This window comes from Brachycentrus maculatus, unplaced genomic scaffold, assembly GCF_059751285.1.
Source record: "Brachycentrus maculatus isolate JH-2025_06_01 unplaced genomic scaffold, ASM5975128v1 h1tg000019l, whole genome shotgun sequence".
Classification (NCBI taxonomy): domain Eukaryota; kingdom Metazoa; phylum Arthropoda; class Insecta; order Trichoptera; family Brachycentridae; genus Brachycentrus; species Brachycentrus maculatus.
The window spans coordinates 337,928-360,861 of record NW_028280773.1 but is presented as its reverse complement, the minus strand read 5'-3'; the positions used below and the strand labels follow the sequence as shown (position 1 = coordinate 360,861).

Below are 22,934 nucleotides of genomic sequence, written 5' to 3'. Positions count from 1 at the left end.
TTTTCATATATTTCATTTTCTTTTCCAAAATTCGCCTTAGTAATAACGTTGTTTTCTTAAGTTGGTAACGAATGACGTAACAGAAACGAATCTACACTACAACTATAACAGCCCTATAACGCACATACATAAAGGGTTACGCCCCATAATACACCCGATGATGTAAAATTTTATGACGTATGCGGTGTCCGTTTTTCGTTTTATTAAAATATCTAAAGTTTAAACCTTCATATCTACCTTACTTCTCTACCGATTTCAATAAGAATGTTACCGATAGTCGTGTGATTTTTCATATTAATTTATTAGTCAATAATAACACATCATCAGAATGATCCATTTTAAAAGAAAAACACTTGTTTTTTACCACTCTAGTTTATATTTTTAACTTAACCCTCTCAATTGTTGTATATCTTTTGGAATGTTCTCTCTTTCTCTCTCTGTCTCTCACATTAATTTTCTCTTAATCTTTCACCTCTTTCACGTGTACTTACTACACTGCACGTGAATTTTTAAAAGTTAGTGTGGTTATAGCAGTCTAGTGTACAAAATATATACCGTTATCCTAACGAAAACCTCATATTGAAAATTTAATTGGAAAAAATCTTTGTTAGAAAAATTTCTTAAACATAACAGTGATTGGCAAACCGCGGCTGGAGTTTACTTTTTTTAACTTACCCTACTCTTAATTTATAGAACAGATAATTATTAATTATGTTTTAGTTTATATTAAGACCTGAATATGGAAGCATAGCTTCCGAAACTAGTCGTCATACTAAAATAAACTCTAACTAAACTAACGAACTAACCATCACTCTGCTTAGAATAGAACTTAACACCACTCCGTCTTTGCAAATATTCTTCGCCTCTTCCACGTTCATGCATCTCCTCATACATACCCACCGATTATTTCGACTCCTTACCTGACCGCATACAAGTATTTGATATACCTGATCGTGCCATGTTTTTCTCGGTCTTTCTCTGCTCCCTTTTCCAATTATATTCACCTCATAAATTTGTTTTACCGTTCTTTCCTCACTCATTCGTTCTACATGCCCAAACCATCTCAACACACCTTTCTTAATTTGATCGATAATGCTTATCTCAGCTTTGCATTCCTTCCTTATTTCGCTATTCGAACATCTATCATACATCGTTTTGTCGCATATTTTTCTGAGATATCGCATTTAGACTGCATTCAGTCTAATTTCATCCTTCTTTTGCCAACTTCATGTTTCACTTCCATACATTAGGGTTGGAACCAGGACTTTTTTGTGTACTGCCTAGTTTAGCTATCGCTGATAGGTTTTTATTTGCTTAGTAAATAAAATAAACTGAAGTGGTAAAAAAACTAGTGTTTTTCTTTTACAACTCGACGGAGGTTAGAGGTCAAAATAATATTCGGAACAAAGGCAAAATAAAGGAATGGGTAAATGATCCAGTGTTAATTCTATGAAAATTGTATAGTTGTTTTTTTTTCTCTTTTTGTGTGTATATTAGGTTAAAATAGATAAAAACAAGAAAAAACGTTTGTAAAAAGAACTCATAGTTGTATAATTGTTCTTTTAAATAAATGTAAATAATTTATGTAAATAAAAAAATAAATAAAAATAAAATAATTATTGTCGTGTAGGTTCGACCGTCTCGCTGCTGAACATCACTGCCTCCGCATAAAGCTGCTGGGGGACTGTTACTATTGCGTGAGTGGACTGCCCGAGGCAAGGGAGGACCATGCGAGGTGCTGCGTTGAAATGGGCCTGGACATGATAGATGCCATAGCGTGAGTTTCTTTATATTCTCAATACGTGGGCAGAAATACTAAATATTTTTCTACATCTCACCAAAGATGAAGAAGAAAATGGAAGTCTGGGCATTTACGTGGCTGACGACACAGACAGAATGACAATAATGGGTAGAATTGGTGAATGTTACACACGTGTAACATTCACCAATTCTACTCATTATTGACGACCACACTACTTAAATTCTTGGAAGTTCTAAATAAATGAACCAATTTCGAGACATTGTTATTGAATCACTTGAACTTTACTAGAGACATCTATTGGTGAGATGAAAAGAAGCTTTTTATTGAGCAGAAACTCTTATATGACAATACCTACGTTTATTTACCCTTTCGATACCTGGTGCGCATTACAATGGACGTTAACTACTGGCTTAAACTTTGATACATATAGCCATTATTTTTTTTTAATAAAAGAGAGATTTTTTAAATTATTTTTTACACAAATATTTTAATTTCATACTATTTCTGTGAATCTAAGCGGCTCATTATTAGAAATTGGTAAATGGGTGATATTTTTAACCTTTTTGAATGGGCCCTTGTTTTATACGAAGAACATGATAATATTGAGTAGTATGCCAAAGTTTAAAATGTCCAAGTGACTTTGAAATCTAGCTACGGCTTATGCAACACCACTTATCATGTCCCTACTCAGGCTTCAACTTTATAAGTTTCATAGCCTATGCCCACTCGTGAGTGGATTTACTCTTTATGTTTAATGTTACTAATTTCATGTGTCCGCCTCCGTAGTATAATGGTCAGCACGCTCGGCTACCGTTCTGGAGATCCCGGGTTCGATTCCCAAAGGGGGTAAAATAAATATAAGTGATTTTTTCACTGTCATATTTATTCAATATTGCCCTGGACTGGTACCTGAAGCGGAGGGCTGATCACCTTTCCTTCATGTGTAAACGATCAAGATAACACTGCGTTTATATGACGCAGTGCCCTATGCACCATTGGGGTGCGGATAAGGGTTTTATTATATATTTATTCATTTCATGTAATTCATGAGTGAAAATTATAGGCAAAAACACTCGCTATTAGAGTAACATAAAACAAATTTGGTTCAATCTACAAAATCAGTTACTTGTTAAAGTGCGTACGTTAAACCCGGGACATGTTATTACCTGTTATATTCAAAAGCATGTTTCTTTCAGACTGGTACGTGAAGTGATGGCCGTCAACATCAACATGAGAGTTGGCATCCACACGGGGAGGGTGCACTGCGGGGTGCTTGGACTACGGAAGTGGCAGTTTGACGTCTGGTCCAATGACGTCACTTTGGCCAATTACATGGAGAGCGGAGGTCTACCCGGGTAAGCTGATTTACAATAAAATATATCCTTCACCACGTTTTTGGGTATGTTAGAATAATTGTTTTCTGAACCTACCATCCACCCGCAGTGGTTATAGGGTAATGAGGGACTGTACATATAATACAATTTTCAAAATATTCTTAACCGACGACCGAAAAAGACTTGGCACGATCAGATCAATCAGAACCTAAAATCTGGCTGTGTCAAAAGTCTGCGAAATCGGAGGGCATGTATGACTAGATGTTTGGATGTGAAGGAGGCGGAAGTGTATGCCAGGACAGAAGAGACATCCTCTCTGCCTACCCCTGCGGAGAAAAGGCGTGATGGTAGCAGTAGTAGTAGAAGTAGTTATTAATACGTTGATTTTCGTTAAATGTCCACCACATTATTGTGTTAACTCTTCTTCTTCTTCTTCATTTTGTAGATCCTAGGGATCTGTTTGTGCCTCCGCATGTCGCTCTTGGGATGTTGACTCCCAGCTGTCTTTCCATCTTTTCGGAGGTTTGCCTGGGGGTGTGCGTCCTTCAGGGTTACCTTGAGGGGTCTTGTGTTAACTGTTTCAATAAAACACATCGATTTTAATTTATGACCAAGTTCTTTTTTACCTTGTACATTCTTTAGATTGTATTTTTATTATTATTTGTATATATGTATGTGTAAATACCCAGATTTGAGAACAAGGAATGAGGAAAACTTGGAATGATCTTCTTATAGGTACAGGTTGGCACAAAATTAATCACCGTCTCAAAAAATGATAACAAATGTAAATGACGTCGTACGTCAATCATATTTATCATATCGCTCACTCCTTTCAAGAACGTCATAAATCAAAAAACTTGATTTTTCAGGAGAACGTTTTTAACGTTTAAAAATATAATACAATGTATTAAAAATAATCATAAAACCTGAAGGTTTTTCTCCATTTGAAAAATATTTAATATATTTTAAAAAATAATTAAACAATACCTTTTCTTCAAAACGCAAAAACAACACTTTCTGCCCTGTAGCGGGTAAATATTAAGTTAAAAATATGCCGCTTTTGCTGTGATGTAGTGCACTTGCCGGACATTCCGAAAACATGCACAACTGTAATTTTACGATTTTTGATTTATGACGTTCTTGAAAGGAGTGAGCGATATGTGAACTAGACAGCTGTAGTATACAAACAGATTCACGGTGGCTCAAAATTAATCATCCAATTTTATTTACTATTTTTATTTTCTAAATAAAAAAAATGAGTAGTGGAAATCTTTATTTGGACCTTAACATTTTTTTTTTATAAATTGAAAAAGATTATATACGTCAAGTGGCTGCCGCTAGTATTGATACATATTTATGCCTGTTTTAATAATCTGTTTGTATACTTCAGCTGTACACTTTGCAAATATCAAATATGATAAAGTATACATTTTATTTTAGGTTATAATAAAAGGGCACTGGCAAGAATACAATAGATATCAGAAATAAAATTAGATTAAATGTGCTAATTTTAATTAAAAATATTTTACAGAAAACAAAAAATAAAATGAAATTTTTAAATTTATAAGTTACAGGTTTAAAAAAATAAGGTACTTTAGCGAAACTTTAAATCGCAATCTTAGGTAATTAATGTCTAACATATAGTCTTAGTGGAATGAATTCAACAGTTTTGGAGAGATGAAAAATGAGTATTTTTGCGCGAGTCTGGATTTACAAAATGGGATTTCTAGTCAATAAATTATTCTTTGGCTAGATCTATTAATATTTTTAGAGAATAAATGTTGGCGTTTAAAAATATATTTTGAACACTTTTGGCAATAGATTTCTTGTAGCTCCAAAAGTTCAGCTTCCTGAAATAATTGGTTGGATGGAAAAGCTTTTTTTTTAAAGCATGATAAAAACAAGTTTTCGAACTGTTTTTTCAATCCTTGAATTTTTTCCCCAGGCGAGTGCATATTACCAAGGAGACGTATAAATGTCTGGGAGATGAGTACAAAGTTGAACCCGGAAACGGAGGAGAGAGGAACTCTTACTTGAAGGACCACAATATCGAGACTTACCTCATTGTTCCTGACGACACCTGCCGTGCGGTAAGCCATACAATACACATTTTTCACTGGTGTTATATTCTTTTATTCATATTTTATTTATTATTTCACCATTTACTTTGTGGTAAAACATTATTAAATTATAAATAAAATTTATAAAATTCAACAACTTTGTTTTGACCACTTTTTTATTATTAGTACGCTTGAACCTACCGGTTTCGACAAGAACATGACAAGGTTTATCAGGGTTTATAAAATTCTAAAACATTAAAATACTCATAATTAATTGCGTTCCCTTACCAAAAACTTCCACACCTTGAAATTTTTGGTAAGGGAATGTAATTAATTATGATTATTTTAATGTTTTAGAATTTAATAAGCCCTGATGATGACAAGGTTGTGGTAAAAACAGAGTTGTTTAATTTTATAAAGTTTATAAAATGTGCCACAAAGTATCTGCGAAAAACATTCACGAAAAAAATATATAAAAAAAAATTGTTTTTTACCGTTTGAGATATATACATTATGTCCGCCTCCGTAGTTGATGGTCAGCACGCTAGGCTACTGTTCTGGAGGTCACGGGTTCGATTACAAGGGGTGGGTCAAATAAATACAAATGATTTTTTCACTCAAATATTTGGTACATTCAATATTACCTTGGACTGATACCTGAAGCGAAGGGCTGATCACCATTCCTTGATGTGTTAACGATCAAGATAACACTGCAAAAACTTGTATGATGCAGTGCCCTATGCACCATTGGGGTGCCGATAAGGATTTGAGTGAATGAATGAGTTTTATTTATTTTATTATAACGACTTGATTCGGAAGCTATCTTCAGGTCTAAATACAAACTAAATGTATTTGGACCTGGAGATGGAAGCATAGCTTCCGAAACCAGTCTTTATAATAAAAAAATATATAACTAAAAAAAACAAGTGTTTTTCTTTTACAATTTCCTTTATTCACTTATCGTTAATTAGTTTTAAAACCTATTACTATTATATTTCTACGTCGCATCACCTAGATTATTTATTGTCACAATACATATCGTGGTCATACAGGTGAAAGTGACCAAGTGCACTTTTTACAATAACGTGATCATTGACTATTTGATATCTTACTAGCTTCATATTGCACAGAAAAAAATCCCAAAGGATTTATAACTTGGAAGTATAATATATTAAAAGTATAAGAATGACTAACTGAATTGATGTTTATTTTCTTGCCAAGTAAAAGTGACTTAAATAGCCCTTCTGAACATTTTACGTTTTGGCAGTTGGTCACTTTCTCCTGTACGACTAATATATATTCATAGCTTAACTGGCAGTACACAACAGAGTCCTGGTTCCAACCCCTGTGTATGGAAACGAAGCATGGAGTTAGCATAAGAAAACAGACTGAAGACAGTCGCAATGCGATCCCTCTGACAAATGTGCTGCAAAACGATGTATGATAGATGTTCGAATACTGAAATAATGCATGTTTGAAATAAGCATTATCGATAATATTATGAAAAGTGCATTGAGATGGTTTGGTATTGAAGTGAAGAAAGAAGTTGGCAAAATGAGAATAAAATAAACTGAATGCATTCGAAATGCGATTTCTCAGACAAATGTATGGAAAAACGATGTATAGTAGATGTTTGAATGGTAATATATGGAACGAATGCCAGACTGAGATAAGCCTTATCTAGATTTATATTATCCACTGACACTTCGTGGTGGAATTGCATTTTTAATTTATTATTAGATTAAAACCAATATTTTTAGCTTTTCCACTTTTTTATTTGACCAGCGACCGGGTTTCGTCGTTACCGACATCATCAGACTGGTGATGTCGGTAACGACGAAACTCGGTCGCTGGTCAAATAAAAAAGTGGAAAAGTTAAAAACATTGGTTTTAATCTAATAATAAATTATAAGCCTTATCGATAAAATTAAGAGAAGATTGTTGAGATGGTTTGGACATGTCGAACGAATGAGTGAATATAGGACAGTAAAACATATTAATGAGGCGAATATGCTCAAAATATGCGAAAAGAAGCAGAGGGAGTTCGAGGAACTTGGTATGATTTTAAATACTCGGGCGTGGTCAGACCAGGAGTCAGGAGTGATAATCAGCGGATTTGTGATATGAATTGTTTGCAAAAAAGATTGGTGTGACGTTCTATTATCTCTGCCTAAAAAAGCGGCGTGATTGTTAGTGAGTTAATTTCAATATATATTGAAGAACAATGGATATTGGTTCGCAATTTAATTGTAATCCCTTTCAAATTGCATGGAGCGACAAATATAAATTTGAAATACCATATTGCGTGGTATTGCAAAATTCCACTGTGTATTGTACTGATGCAGACATTGTAATTGAGAAGTAACATATGTGAACATCTACTGCAAATGTGGATATATTTATTACAAAATTTGCATATAAATATACGTGACCATATATTATATTATTGAAGGGAGAAAAGGGAAGTTATATGAGCATATGGAGTCCACAAACTGTCTCTCGTGTTTTCTGGCAGCTTTTTTGCATTCTTTCAAGTCAGATCCTCCAAAGTTCTGACGACATCTGCCCACGAATTGTCAGCAGTGGTCGTCCTGTGCAGCGCGAACCTGACGCCTTGTAAAAGAGACAAGCTTGATTGAAGCTCTCAGGAGGCATGCGGAGTACATAGCCAAGCCAACTGAATTGTCTTTCTTACGACAGTTGTAACCAAGATTTGCTGCATCCTAGGCCTTACCTCTTTATTCCTCACAAACTCAAACCACCGCACGCCTAAAATTTTATACATTAATAAAAATATTTTACAACATTTTCAGTGTGTCAAAATACTTGTTCACAAAATCTGGATTATCTCCAGTTACAGGAGTTATTTTCATATTATTTTCTGACATCTCATCAAAGATGAAAAAAAAACAGAAAATAACTCCTGTAATTGGAGATAATCTAGATTTTGTGAACAAGTAATTGGACACACTCAAAATGTTGTAAATAAATAATCTGGTCAAATTATAAGCTTAAATAATGAAAATGAAAATGGTATTTTCTGGCGTTTCTCATGTGTGTGAATGAAATCCAGGATTTGGACCTCACATATTAATATAAGAGTTTCTGCTTAGTAAAAAGCTTCTTTACATCTCACCAATAGATATTTTTAGTGAAGTTCTAGTGATTCAAGAACAAGGTTTCTAAATTGGTTCATATATACAGAACTTCCAAGAATTTGAGTAGTGTGGTTGTCAATAATGGGTAGAATTGGTGAATGTTACACGTGTGTAAAGTAATCACTTAAACTAGCCTATGACGGTCGCCAGCCCCGTAAATGCCCAGAATTATACCATATTCTTCTTCATCTTTGATGAGATGTCAAAAAATAAATAAAAAAATAAAAAATCTTTCTGAATAGGATAAGAAACCTCAGCAGCAAGCACCCCCTACTAATGCTACCAATGGAAATGTCGCGAAGGAGCTGCGTGTTATGGGACATGGGGCCCAGCCTGGAAAAAATACAACATCGTAAGTATTTAAAAATATATATCAGTAAAAATATATTCTATGTAAATTAAATAAATTTTAAAAAATTCTTAACCTATCCTCATGTCAGTTTTTTCACCAAAAATACGTATACAAATATACTAATTGAATGAATACCCGCAAGTAAAAAAGTTGCCCGCCCAGAGGGGAGGTGACATGGTTTGTCGAACAATGGCGCGCCAATATTTAGCATCTGATAAAACGAGAACAAACATATAAATAATCTTCAAATGCACAAAAAGGTTGCATACACTAAAGATATTGATTTTTGTGGTGTAAATCAGTCCAACAAATCGTAACGCTCATGTGTGACTCATACTTTTGAAGCACTCAAATTCAACCGAGTTATAAAATAAACTGTACTATAAAATTAAAACAATTACCGTTTTACTAATAAATATGGTACATTTAACTTTAAAGCAAGTATTTTATCGAGAGTCTAGATCCTAAAAGGGTCAAAATTAATTTTAGCGATTTTTCAGTCTAGTATTTATTTAATGGTCTGGTACCTGAAGCCCAAGTCTGATCACCATTCCTTCGTGTATTTAACGATCAATATAACACTGCTTCTATACGATGCAGTGACCTGACCATTAGGTGTCGATAAGAATTAGAAAAAAAAACGTGTCATTTATAATAAAACAATTAATAAACAATTAATCATTCAAAAGAAATTGCTACATAAAACATTCAAAGAAAGCTTAACAGCTACTGAAGTACATATCAATATTTTTGTGTACGGATATCATCTTTTTCACTTAACAGAAAAAAACGTAAAAGTCCAAATATATAGATTTTCATTGCTCAAAATTATGTTTTCTATTTAGTAAAAAAGTTATTTAAAAACAAATTTGGATGTTAAATTTTTCAGCATCCTAAATCTATAATCAAATAATGTAAACGCACTGTTCTTTATTGTTTTTCTATTAAATTGTAAAAGGCCCTTGTGCTGAATAAATAAATAAATTAATAAATATCAAACATATTTTCGGTGCATTTGTAACATATGATGTATTTTTTAGGCGTCCGGGTTATGTGGATCCGAATGAACCTAAGGATACTGAGGATGAGGTGAACGATTACTTGCTGAAAGCAATTGATGCAAGGTCCATTGACCGACTTCGAAAGGAACACTGCAAGAGATTCGCTCTTACCTTCAAATCCGCCGTGGTGGAGCAGAGAGTAAGTTAACCTGAGATTTTTTTATTTACAACATTTTGAGTGTGTCCAAATATTTGTTCTTGAACAAAATTGGGACATACTCAAAATGTTGTAAATAAATTAACTGGTAAAATTATAAGCTAAAATAAAAAAAAATGACTCATGTGTGTGATTATAATCCAGGATTCGGACCTCACATTCTAATATAAGAGTTTCTGTTCAATAAAAAGGTTTTTTTCATCTCACCAATAGATTTCTCTAGTGAAGTTCTAGTGATTCAAGAACAAGGTTTCTAAATTGGTGGTCAATAATGGGTAGAATTGGTGAAGGAAAGTCACTTAAACCCCGTAAGCCCCGTAAATACCTAGACTTCCGTATTCTTCTTCTTTTATGTCGAGATGTAAAAAAAGAATTAAATAATAATTTAATTTGCCTGGATATTCTTAAGATATTTTTAATGTTTACCAAATATAAACAATGTGTCGTTTTGTAGCTGTTCCGTTCAATCAGAATAACACAACTAAGCTTTCATAAAATGTCAGTATTGTCACATTTCATTACGAAAAATATGGAAATATATACTAAAAAAAAAACTCATAACAAATTTATTAACATGAACATGAACATAAAAAAATTATTTTTTCACATAAAAAACATTAAAAAAAAAATTTTTTTTCAAATTAATATTTTGACCAGTTTTAACAAGCTAGGTCGTAAGTATAAGTCGTAAGCCCAGTAAATACTAGGACTGTAATATTTTTCACCATCTTTGTTTCGATTTGATTATAAATAACTCATTAGCCTAAACTCCATACACCCTGAAGTAGTGAATAAAGGTTTGGACATACTATCAAATAATGTGATTTGTTTGTTTTCCACAGTACAACCGAGAGTGCGACCGGATGTTGAACACCTATTTCCTGTGTTCCTTGTTCATGTATATGGGGATCGCTATTATTCAAGTTCTCGCATTCTCCCCGTAAGTAAATTAAACTTTAAGTAATACCCTAATAATACGTATTTTCTCTCCCACGAAATTTTCCCCTAGAGAAAAATAATCAAATAGAGGTATTCTCTCAGTGAAATAAATCCGACGTGCTTTGTCACGGAAATAAAACAAACCCTTTATTCCAGGTAATAGTAAAGTGGAAGTGTTTAGGGGTGGAAATAAATATATAGTGTATTATTAACACTTATTGATGGTAAGGGTTCCATGTTTGTTAAAAAAAATAAAAAAAAAAAATTTTAATATAATGTAACTAATTGAATATTTTTCAATTCTTTACGAAAAATACATTAAAATGGTATACTTTACTTTATTCTGTGATGTATAATATAATATAATTCATATAATATGACAATTTACTCATCGTTGAACAAAAGTGCTTATTTTTATATAAAAATACCAATTTTCGTCGAATCAGTTACATAATGTTGTAAATTAATTTATACTCCTGGTTTTCTGTTTTCCTCGATGGACTCAAAAACTAGTCACACAAGCTAGTGCCAGTGAGGGTATACATAACCCGAGTACCCTAGGTAATGCTAACTGCTAGTCTCCCTTTCCTACTTACTATTCCTCCTCCATTTCTTTTAACATATAGAGGTAATATTATTCACCTTAGGTTTATTCACTTACATTTCATCTGCATCCATTCAAATCGTTCCAAATTCTTTGCCCAAAACATGCGCAGGAGTGATCAATTAAATTTAATATCACTGATCAAGTTAATTTCGTATAAGATGCCCTATGTACTTTTTGGATACTAATAAGGCTTGACTCAGGCCAATGTCTGTAAACGACGGATTCTCCAGATCTTTGGACACTGGCAATAAGGATAGCCTGAAACGAGCTTGTTATCGGCAGCCTGGAGGGGAAGAGAAGGAGAGGATGATTCCTACAGGATGGACCTATCAAGTTAACGCAGCAACAGGCACCTCGGTGGTTAGAGCGCTACGTGCAGCGCAGTCAAGGGATAACTGGAGAAGAGTAATTTCTTCTACAAGGGTCACAGCTCTCAGTAATGAAGAATAAGACGGAGAAGAGGAAGGCCAAAGATAGAAACACATTGTGTCGAGTTGTGGTCCCGTGGTTAATGTCGGAAGTCAGAGTTTTTGGGTTCGAACCCAGTTTACCACAATTTAATACCTATTTTAATAATGAGCCAGTTAGGCTCGCAAAAATAGTATGAAATTGAAATATTTTTATAATTAATTTAAAAAAAAGCTTCTCAATATTTTTAAAATTTTATTTGAAGAAATATTTTATCATGTTTCAATCATATACAGCCAAACCGAGCACATATATGTAATACTATATGACATGTAATCGTGAAATCAAGTCAAGTGATTTCCCTAATTATGAAATAATTCTGCTAAGTTTTATCAAGCTTTTTCTCATTCTCTGTATCATACATATTTATGTGCTGAAGAATTTAATTTGTAAAGTTTTAACAGAATCTCATTTCATACGAGTCTTTGATTTATTTCTTCGAAGATATCTAAGAAGTTTCAAGTAACACCACTTTAACTTTCCGACTGTTAAATAAAACTTCCATCTTCAATATGTTTCATTGTTAAAATGAGCATTTTGTCGAGGACGTGTAAGAACATCCTATCTGACATTTTATAGAAAATTTAAGTATCTATACAATTATTATTGAAATAAAAATTTAAACATGTTCACGTTAATATTCAGCTTCATTAATCAGTCAAATACAATATAAGACATTTTTTATACGATCAACAAGACAATGAAATATGTTTCACGCTTTTTGTAATTGACTTAGATAATTAGTCTGAAGGCGTTCGTATTTAGCCTTCCCAGCAATGTAAATAATTAAGCATTATTTATAATGCCCAGACAACTTAAAAGTGCTCTAAAGGTATGACAAAATGATATTTATATTTATTTATTTATCTATTTAAAAAAAAAATTAAATTACTCGACCATTTTGTATGATGATGAAAATCCAGTGCGAAAATAAAGATTTTTATTTTTTATTTTCCTCAAAATTAAAATTCATAAGGAGTATTCTCTTATATTATATTATTTAAAAAAAATTAAATCGTCACACATCTCATAAACAAACCTAACCTAACTAAACCTTCCCGAATCAAAACATAAAATCAATTTAAGATCAAATTTACTCAATTCATTGTCAAGTCGCGAAGATAAAACCCACCAAAGGGCTAAAAACGGCCGGAAACTCGTCAACGCGCAAGTGACAAGCGAGCAAAAATGCATGCTGATTGGCTAGCAAGAATCATCCGTCATCATCATCATCAATCATCGTCCAATTGCTATCGATTGATCAAAGTGCCCAGAAAAATAAAAACGGTATTTATAATGGCGGGCAATATGATAAATTATCGTCAACAATTTTATTAAACTGCCTTATATTAATGATACATATTCATAATTTTAATTCTGCCGTGAATAATCAAATTGCTCTAAATTTATATTAAAATGGACAACAGATTCGCTGTAAAGAAAAATTTTAAAAATATATTTTTTTAAATATTGTCTTACTATAGATTAAAGTATGAGGGCTGCAGCAAATATGTTTTTCATTGTCGAAATATACATAGTCAACATCAGTAGCAATAGCAATCTCTGAGACTCTAAGACAGGTAAATAAAGCGATTGGAACATCGGGGTGCCTGAGAGAAGATAGTCTGTAAAAATAAACACATGAATATTGAAAGCAAAGTAAAAATAAACAAAACATGTGAATGACCGGTTGCCACATATGGAATAAAGACTAAAGCAAACACAGCCAGAACCAAATCCCTTGTAAGCACTTCAGAAATGGTAACATTGAGATGCAAAACTGGAAATATGATAAAAGACCAAATAAGGAACACGGAAATTCGGTATTTTTTTTTGAACGGATGACAAAGTATGGTGGGAAAGACAGCAAAGATGATTCTAGAATGCCCATGTCAATAGAATGCGAGAAAATAGATTAGCCCGAATCGCTCTTCAAGAGAAGCCAGCCTGAAGAAGACTACCAGAAAAACCTCCATAGAGATGGCGGGACAGCTGGAAATCCATGTCACAAGAGAAGGATAACGGAACAGAGAGATCTTCGGATGTATAAAAAGGAATTAAATATATAACATGGAATAATTAAAAAAAAATTCTAATGATAACACTGAATATGAGCAACTTCAAAATTTATGATCCTCGGAATTCTACGTATTATTTTTCTCTTATCAAACATATTTATTGATTATCTTATACTTGAAAGAAAAATGTTAAAAAATAACCTTTTTTTATTTTCAGTACTCCTCTCAGCCTCGCAACTTGCGCTTTCCTTGGAATTTTAAACATATTCTTCTGCTACGTCGTATTTGCTGAAAATGACAAGGTATTTATTCTTTGTATGCCACAGTTATAATATTATTTGCGTTTCAACCTTAGTTCTAAAAAATGTACCTTTGAAATTAAAATACGCATGCTATAAATATTTTATCTGTTAACTCGTAGTGTAAGTTTATGGGGAATACACACACACATACACATATATATATATATATATATATATATATATATATATATATATATATATATATATATATATATATATATATATATATATATATATATATATATATATATATATATATATATATATATATATATATATATATATATATATATATATATATATATATATATATATATATATATATATGTATATAAATATATATATATATATATATATATATATATATATATATATATATATATATATATATATATATATATATATATATATATATATATATATATATATATATATATTTATATATATATATATATATTTATATATATATATTTATATATATATATATATATATATATATATATATATATATATATATATATATATATATATATATATATATATATATATATATATATATATATATATATATATATATATAAATATATATATATATATAAATATATATATTTATATATATATATATATATATATATATATATATATATATATATATATATATATATATATATATATATATATATATATATATATATATATATATATATATATATATAATATATATATATATATATATATATATATATATATATATATATATATATATATATATATATATATATATTTATATATATATATATATATATATATATATATATTATATATATATATATATATATATATATATATATATATATATATATATAATATATATATATATATATATATATATATATATATATATATATATATATATATATATATATATATATATATATATTTATATATATATATATATATATATATATATATATATATATATATATATATATATATATATATATATATATAGAGGAGAAGATATCATTTTGCGTGAGAATATTTACCATACTGTTCACACAAGAAATTTAGTATTTATTTCAAACTCCGTGTACGAGAATATAAACGGACCGTTCTAAAGCAGGCCTGACCAATCCAAATCGCACCCCGGGAAGCACAAGACAATATAATATATTTTTTTAATCACAGTGAATTTCATACTCATTGTTTTTTTTAACATTAAAAACATTATTATATAAATAAATAAAAAAACTAAAAAAACAATATTTATATAAACTTATTGTTTTTTAAGTATTAAAAATAATTTGAATGCAGCGGTAATCAAAAAGTACAATCAGGGTAATTAAGAAAAAAAAAACATTACTGCCACCAGATGTGAGAAGAAAACACACATTGGACCAACAAAAAGAATTTGAATTGTAATAAACATTTTAAAAAGTTTTAACAACTAAACTTTGTAATAAGGACACACAAAGCAAACAATATTATCAATTTATCAATACCCACTCGGTACGAGATTTGAGTTTCTTTCTGCTTACTAACTTTTTCTTAATGTATTTCAATAGTTGAAATTGCACACCTTAACTGGTTTTCGAAATTTTTCGAGATTGCACTGAATTGGCAATGCTGAAGAGCGTGCGAACGGATAAAGTTCACTGTTTTTATAACAACATGCATGATTTGTTCATAGATAATATTTAAGCGCATAAATTTTGTTTATGTATCAAACAGTGTATCACATATGGCTCACTCCTTTCAAGAACGTCATAAATCAAAAAACTTGATTTTTCAGGAGAACGTTTTTAAAGTTTAAAAATATAATACAATGTATTAAAAATAAATATCAAGCCGCTTTTTAAACTTTTTACTGTGCAACAGATCTGTTTAGGTAAAACCTGAAGGTTTTTTCTCTATTTGAAAAATATTTAGTATATTTAAAAACAATAATTAAACAATACATTTTCTTCAAAATGCAAAAGCAACTCTTTCTGCCCTGTAGCGGGTAAATATTAAGTTATATAGTAAATATGCCGCTTTTGCTGGGATAAAGGCATTTTTCTGGGCATCCCGAAAACATACACAACTAAAAATTGTCGATTTTTGATTTATGACGTTCTGACGTTCTTGAAAGGAGTGAGCGATATATATCACGGGTATAAAAATACATAACATAATTTCAAAATATACAAATATATATAATACAAATTTCACACATGACCGCGGGCCGTGGGTTGGCCACCCATGTTCTAAAGCGTCGCGCGTATTAACCTTTGTATATTATACCAGAACCTTTTAAGTGTACTCGTATAAGGAATATCCTTAATTTTAATTTACCCTTCGCGACAAATCATTTAATATTCATTTGAACTTAGGTATTCACATTTAAAGGGGGTGTTTTGCGCAATACATAATGCTATATTTGTCATCTAGTAGAGAATAGCAAATTAGGATGTTGCAAAAATAATTAAACATTAATATTTATATATGTGATACGTATGTAGATTAAACACGAGTAAAATCATATTGAATGAACTGTTTAAAAAAAAATAATACAAATTTATTATGATAACATTGCCTCCGTAGTGTCAGGTCGCTCTCGCTCGGCAACCGTACTGGAGGTCCCGGGTTCAATTTCCGGAGGTCAAATAATTGAAAGTGATTATTTTTCACTGTAATATTTATTCATTACTACCTTGCACTGGTACCTGAAGCGGAGGGCTGATCACCTTTCCTTCATATGTTAAAGATCAAGATAACACTGCGTTTATATGATACAGTGCCCTATGCACCATCGGGTGTGAATGAATGAATGAAGAAGAAGTATTAAGAAAAAAATACAATCTCATGCAGTCAAGCTCCGTGGCGTAATTGAGTAGGTGCTCGACTGCGAAACTAACGTCGAGGGTTCGATTCCAACCTTGTTCAAAATTATTTAATGTTTGAATTATTTTCAAATGATCTTGATTTTTGAGATTTATTTTGTTTCGCTATGCTATCTTTAAACAAGCTTCCAGAAATAAAGATCTGCGGCTTAGTCATTAGTATTATGTATTGTTATTATTATTAATGTTTTGTGATAACGTAAATATGAGATATGTATCCATGTAACCGGCGGGTATGTATAAGGAGATGCATGAATGTGGAAGATAATGTTTACTAAGACAGAGTAGTATGGCGTTCTATTCTCTACTCACCCCTGCGGAGAAGCGGCGTGATGGTTAGTTAGTTGGTATATTATATCACTTTGTATTGTTGTGTAAACGCCGCTCTCTTTCGCCCCACTCCCCTTGCGTCGAAATGTATAGCTTACTTTCTCCTTCTCTTTGCGTAATATCTTTTTTTCTCTCTTATGTAACGAAATGTGCCATATAAACGTGACGCGTCCATGAAATTTCACTCTCATTTCTTGTCGAATTAACGGTTATCGATTCATCGCATAAAAAGTCAAACTTGAAAAACGTATGTTTACACTAAAACAATATATGTGTAAAAAGAAATAGATATATGCAGAGGGTACTAATATTACTATGTACTCGTAAATATTATAAAGTATAATATTTCAGGATATTACCTATTTTTTTTAACAATGAATTCCCGAATTCTTTTTCTTTCTCTAGTTTTTTTTCGTTTAAAATAATGGAAATACTTGTTCATTTAGAACGAACAGTAATTAAGGCAATAATTTCCCCCTGATTTGAGTAACAAATATATTTATCGGAAAGACTCCGTCAATTCAAGTAACGTTTACCTCTCAAATATATCGGATTGTAGACATTTTAAGGATGCCAAAATGTTGTAGCCCTGGAATGGAAGCCGGGAAATCGTTTAACAGATTTCATTTTGTACAATCCAATTAAATTCCGCATGTTTGAATTTTGTCGAGTGTCGTTAAATTCAATGAAAATTAATCCTTTTCCTTACCTTCTAGTTACGGAACGATGTACGAGATACAGAATTATATTTCTGATTTGGTCAACATAAAAATAAATGTGTTTTATTAAAAATTAAAATTAGAACCTATTTTGTTTTCTTTAGTTAGCTTATATTACATTTAGTACTGAGTATTTTTTACCCAAAATTTAAATAATTTATAAATAAATAAGAAAAAAAATAAATTATATGTATATATATATATGTATATATATATATATTTATATTTTAATATATATATTTATATATATATATAATATATATATATATATATATATATATATATATATATATATATATATATATATATATATATATATATATATATATATATATATATATATATATATATATATATATATATATATATATATTTATATATATATATATATATATATATATATATATATATATATATATATATATATATATATATATATTTATATTTAAATATATATATTTATATATATATATATATATATATATATATATATATATATATATATATATATATATATATATATATCTATATATATATATATATATATATATATATATATATATATATATATATATATATTATATATATATATATATATATATATATATATATATATATATATATATATATATATATATATATATATATATATATATATATTATATATATATATATATATATATATATATATATATATTTATATATATATATATATATATATATATATATATATATATATATATATATATATATATATTTATATTTAAATATATATATTTATATATATATATATATATATATATATATATATATATATATATATATCTATATATATATATATATATATATATATATATATATATATATATATATATATATATATATATATATATATATATATATATATATATATATATATATATATATATATATATATATATATATATATATATATAATATATATATATATATATATATATATATATATATATGTATATATATATATATATATATATAATATGTATATTCATATATAAATATATATAAATTTTAACCCAGCATTTAATGTTTGTTAAGTCAATATTTATTGGTATATTTATGTTATAAATAGCAATGTTTGCTAGTTACATATTATTAGAAAAAATCTTAAAATCGGTCAAATTAAAAAAAAAAATCTTCCGTACATATTTAATCCTTTAAACATTCATTTCATTCAAAATCAGTAACTTTAAGTAACTACATGCTATGGCTATTTTCTTTTTTTTTCAGAAAGCGCATCCGATAATTCGTAGATGGTCCTTGTACATTCATAAAAACAGGATGGCTGCTCAGATGATGTCTTTTATGGTGATTGTCGTAACTAAATGCTTGATGGACACCCTTGTAGTAAGTTTTTTTTATTATTATTATATGAATATCACAAATACTGTTTCCTTGCCAAAACTTATTTCTTAATAACGTTATTTCATAAAAGCTTGCAAATGTTGTTATTTTAATATTTTAATTCAACAAAGCGATTTAAGTAGCGTTACCGACAACCCCGAAAATTTTACAAATCCTGACTTTTACAGTTTATCACCATGCCTAGTTATCGCTTGAGACAGCTTAATGCCAGATTGTAAGTCCTGGAATGCTGAGACTTCCAACTCTTTTCATGAAGTTCTTCAATCTCAATATCTTTTAATTTCATATCTAGTTGTCACCTTTAGAATAATCTTATCTTATTAGTCAAAATTAGTTTTAAATCATGTAAGTCACATGTTTTTATTAAAGAGCTTTGCACAACTAATATACACGTTTTTAAATCCAAAAAAGAATGATAAATTATCTTAAGTTTTGAAAACCTGAAAGAAAAAGCGTGATTTTTTAGCCACGATATTACGTTTTCAGAAAGGGCGCCAATATGGTGTTTCATCAGGTTATTGTGCCTTAATGAGGACCCTTCTCACTTATTTTTTAACAAAAAAATAATAATTGCGGATAATACAAGGAATAGATTGTATTTTTGTATATTTATATAATTTCACATTGTTTCTTTTTAGCTCCAATCACCTGTCGGATCCCCTTGCGCTGGACTAAACGGAACATCTACCCTTTTTTTCTACACATATAATGCGGAGAAGAACATCACTTTACTGACAATGAGATTGACTGGTAATACCTGCCCGTACAACATGATTGATGAGGTAAATTTCACGAATTCACTGGTTTCAATTTATAATAAAATTGTTATTTTATTACGAATTTCACATAAGTATATGTTATGTTATTATATTATTCAAGGTTATTTTTTTGCAATAATATCTAAGCATAACGGAATGTTAAGCTTATATTACATATTTAAGTATTCGATCTAAAATCATTTATTACAAAAAAAACATGATTTATTTTAATAATCAAATACAGATATTGGTTAGGGGGTGGAGTTTGAGAATAACGGGAACATGCAAAGCAAAAATATTTATATATTGAATATTGAAAGCATCAACTTTGTGGATCATAGTGATATATTATTTTGAGAATGAAAAAGACTTTACCTAAAATACCTTTACCTAAAATAAACCAAAGTCATAAAATAAACCCTGAAGAGGGCAACAGGTTGCGGCCGAAACTAGTAAGTTTTTAATAAAAATGTGAGTGGATCAAAGTCTTTTATTTCTCAAAATAATACAAATATATTTTTTTCCTTAAATAAATTTTACTATGCAATATTCAATTTATTGTAAACAAAAACTCATGTATTTACAATTTTTTTTTCGTTTTAGATATTCATGCATTTGACCCTTCTGGTGATGTGTATGTGTGCCGTTCACCAAGTTCTGATCACCAGCATCAAGACCGTCCTCCTGATTGTCCTGTGCTTGTCGTTCTTGATCATTAAGTTCATCAGACACCCAGCGTGCATGCCTCCCACTCGAATCCCGAATGAGTAAGTTACCATTCTGTTGAAAATATCTGATGAAGATCTCAGGATCACTAACTGACCACTTTATTCCTTCATCTATATTGGGATGTCAATATAAATGACTACAAAGTAGACAAACTCAGGTTTGTGAACAATATTGGAGTACACTCAAAATACTGCGAGTGATTACTTCAATTTCTCGGAGATGGACTTCTCGATACGAGACAGTTAATCTTCATTATTCATTCAGTGTGTCTTCATACTCGTATAAAGTTTCAATCACTCGAATGTGAGTGCGTTATTCCTGTCTTTGACATTACTTGAATACTTGAATTACCCATTTTACGCGTTATTCTAGGAATTTAATAAGAAGGAAATAAATAAAAAAACAATAATCTGGGAACATGAATTACAGATACGTTAGTAAAAACTAATAATATTTCAGAATTAACTTATCATTTAATTTATGACAATCACACATATAACAAGAATAACGTAATCCTGTAAGTTATTGATACGAAAAGTAATCAACTGCAACATTTTGAAACAATAGAAAATCATAAAAATATAATAATAAACCCATAATTTACATTAGGACAATGACTAAAGCTTCTCCTCTGTTGTCTATGTACCCACTGATAAAAAATAAAATAAAATTAGGAACAGCTCCTACCCATCCTTCAACGTCCCAAGGACACAACTCTGAACTTTAGACTTAGCTGCGCATACGGTGTTTTAAAATGATGCGGAATTCATGGAAATACGTGTCACAATATATTTTAAGAAATAGTGGTATTTATAACGTGACCATTTATTTTTGTCCTCAAAACGGGACATCTACCAATGTTTACATAATAGTATGTATATTCAAGAAAACACACATTTTTCATAGTTTTATGTATTAATAAAAAGAAAAGGAATGTTGATAAAGAAAATAAAAGGGATAAATAATAAAAATAAGAAAAAAATATTTTGTTTTATACCGGACAGGCTGTCTAAAAACGGGACGGTCCCGTTCAAAACGGGACGTATGGTCACATTAGGTATTTACCAAGTAAAACATAAATTAAAAATTGATGGACCACCAAGTGACTGCCGAATCGATTAATGAAATTTAATAACCCATTAGATGAAAGTATATAGCCTTGTGGGAGAGTATTGTAGACTTGTAACTAAGAATTTTATAATCAAATACTATTTGAGAATGATGCAGAGTCCATAGAAACACGTGTCACAATACATTTTATGAAATATTGGTTAACCAAATAAAACTCAAATTAAAAATGGATAGTTATTAAAAAAAGTGACTGCCGAATCAATTAATTAAATTGAATAACCTGTTAGATGAATGCCTTGGTCTAGTCTAGTGGAAGAGTATTCTAGACTTTTTTAAAGGAATTAAATATTAAATTAGTTAGGTTGTTTTTTATTGTTTAAAAACACAAAATTTAAATTTTGTAACAATTGTTTCGCCTAGTTATGGCATTTTCAAATGAATACGAATATAAAATGGAGGTTTGAAAATACCTTAACCAGACGAAACAATTGTCACAAAATTCGATTTAACATTTAATACATAAATTAAAATGGAGTTCAAAAAATTAAACGCCAAATGTTTAAATATATTCTTGGCTTGTTACTTAGCATTTTATGTTGTGCAGCTTGATGTCACACTACGAATACGCGATGTGGCTACAGAAAGTGGAAGAGCACATGTTTAGCGCAATTATCGTCATGGCCTTCGCGTTTTCTCTGATCCTCCACTCGCGCCAAACTGAGAGCACTTATCGCCTTGACTTCGTGTGGAAACTTCAAGCAACTGGTAAGTTTGGCCTCTTCATTTTATGCGTGGTTTTATGCGTACATCAAATATTAACCCT

The 22,934-nt window shown here is 29.9% G+C and overlaps 1 protein-coding gene across 1 annotated transcript in view; it reads left to right on the top strand.

Annotated features, from left to right (window-relative positions):
- LOC148313120 (adenylate cyclase type 6-like) overlaps positions 1 to 22,934 on the top strand; it is a gene marked incomplete at its 5' end in the record, with an annotated part of 129,542 nt that overhangs the window by 90,086 nt on the left and 16,522 nt on the right. The window contains 11 exons of the mRNA XM_088267706.1: positions 1,631 to 1,777; positions 2,959 to 3,117; positions 5,042 to 5,186; positions 8,557 to 8,666; positions 9,707 to 9,866; positions 10,727 to 10,824; positions 14,134 to 14,218; positions 19,419 to 19,535; positions 20,192 to 20,335; positions 20,915 to 21,078; positions 22,716 to 22,876. Coding sequence (XP_088123832.1) covers positions 1,631 to 1,777; positions 2,959 to 3,117; positions 5,042 to 5,186; positions 8,557 to 8,666; positions 9,707 to 9,866; positions 10,727 to 10,824; positions 14,134 to 14,218; positions 19,419 to 19,535; positions 20,192 to 20,335; positions 20,915 to 21,078; positions 22,716 to 22,876 — 1,490 coding nt within the window. The remainder of the gene's footprint in view (positions 1 to 1,630; positions 1,778 to 2,958; positions 3,118 to 5,041; positions 5,187 to 8,556; positions 8,667 to 9,706; positions 9,867 to 10,726; positions 10,825 to 14,133; positions 14,219 to 19,418; positions 19,536 to 20,191; positions 20,336 to 20,914; positions 21,079 to 22,715; positions 22,877 to 22,934) is intronic.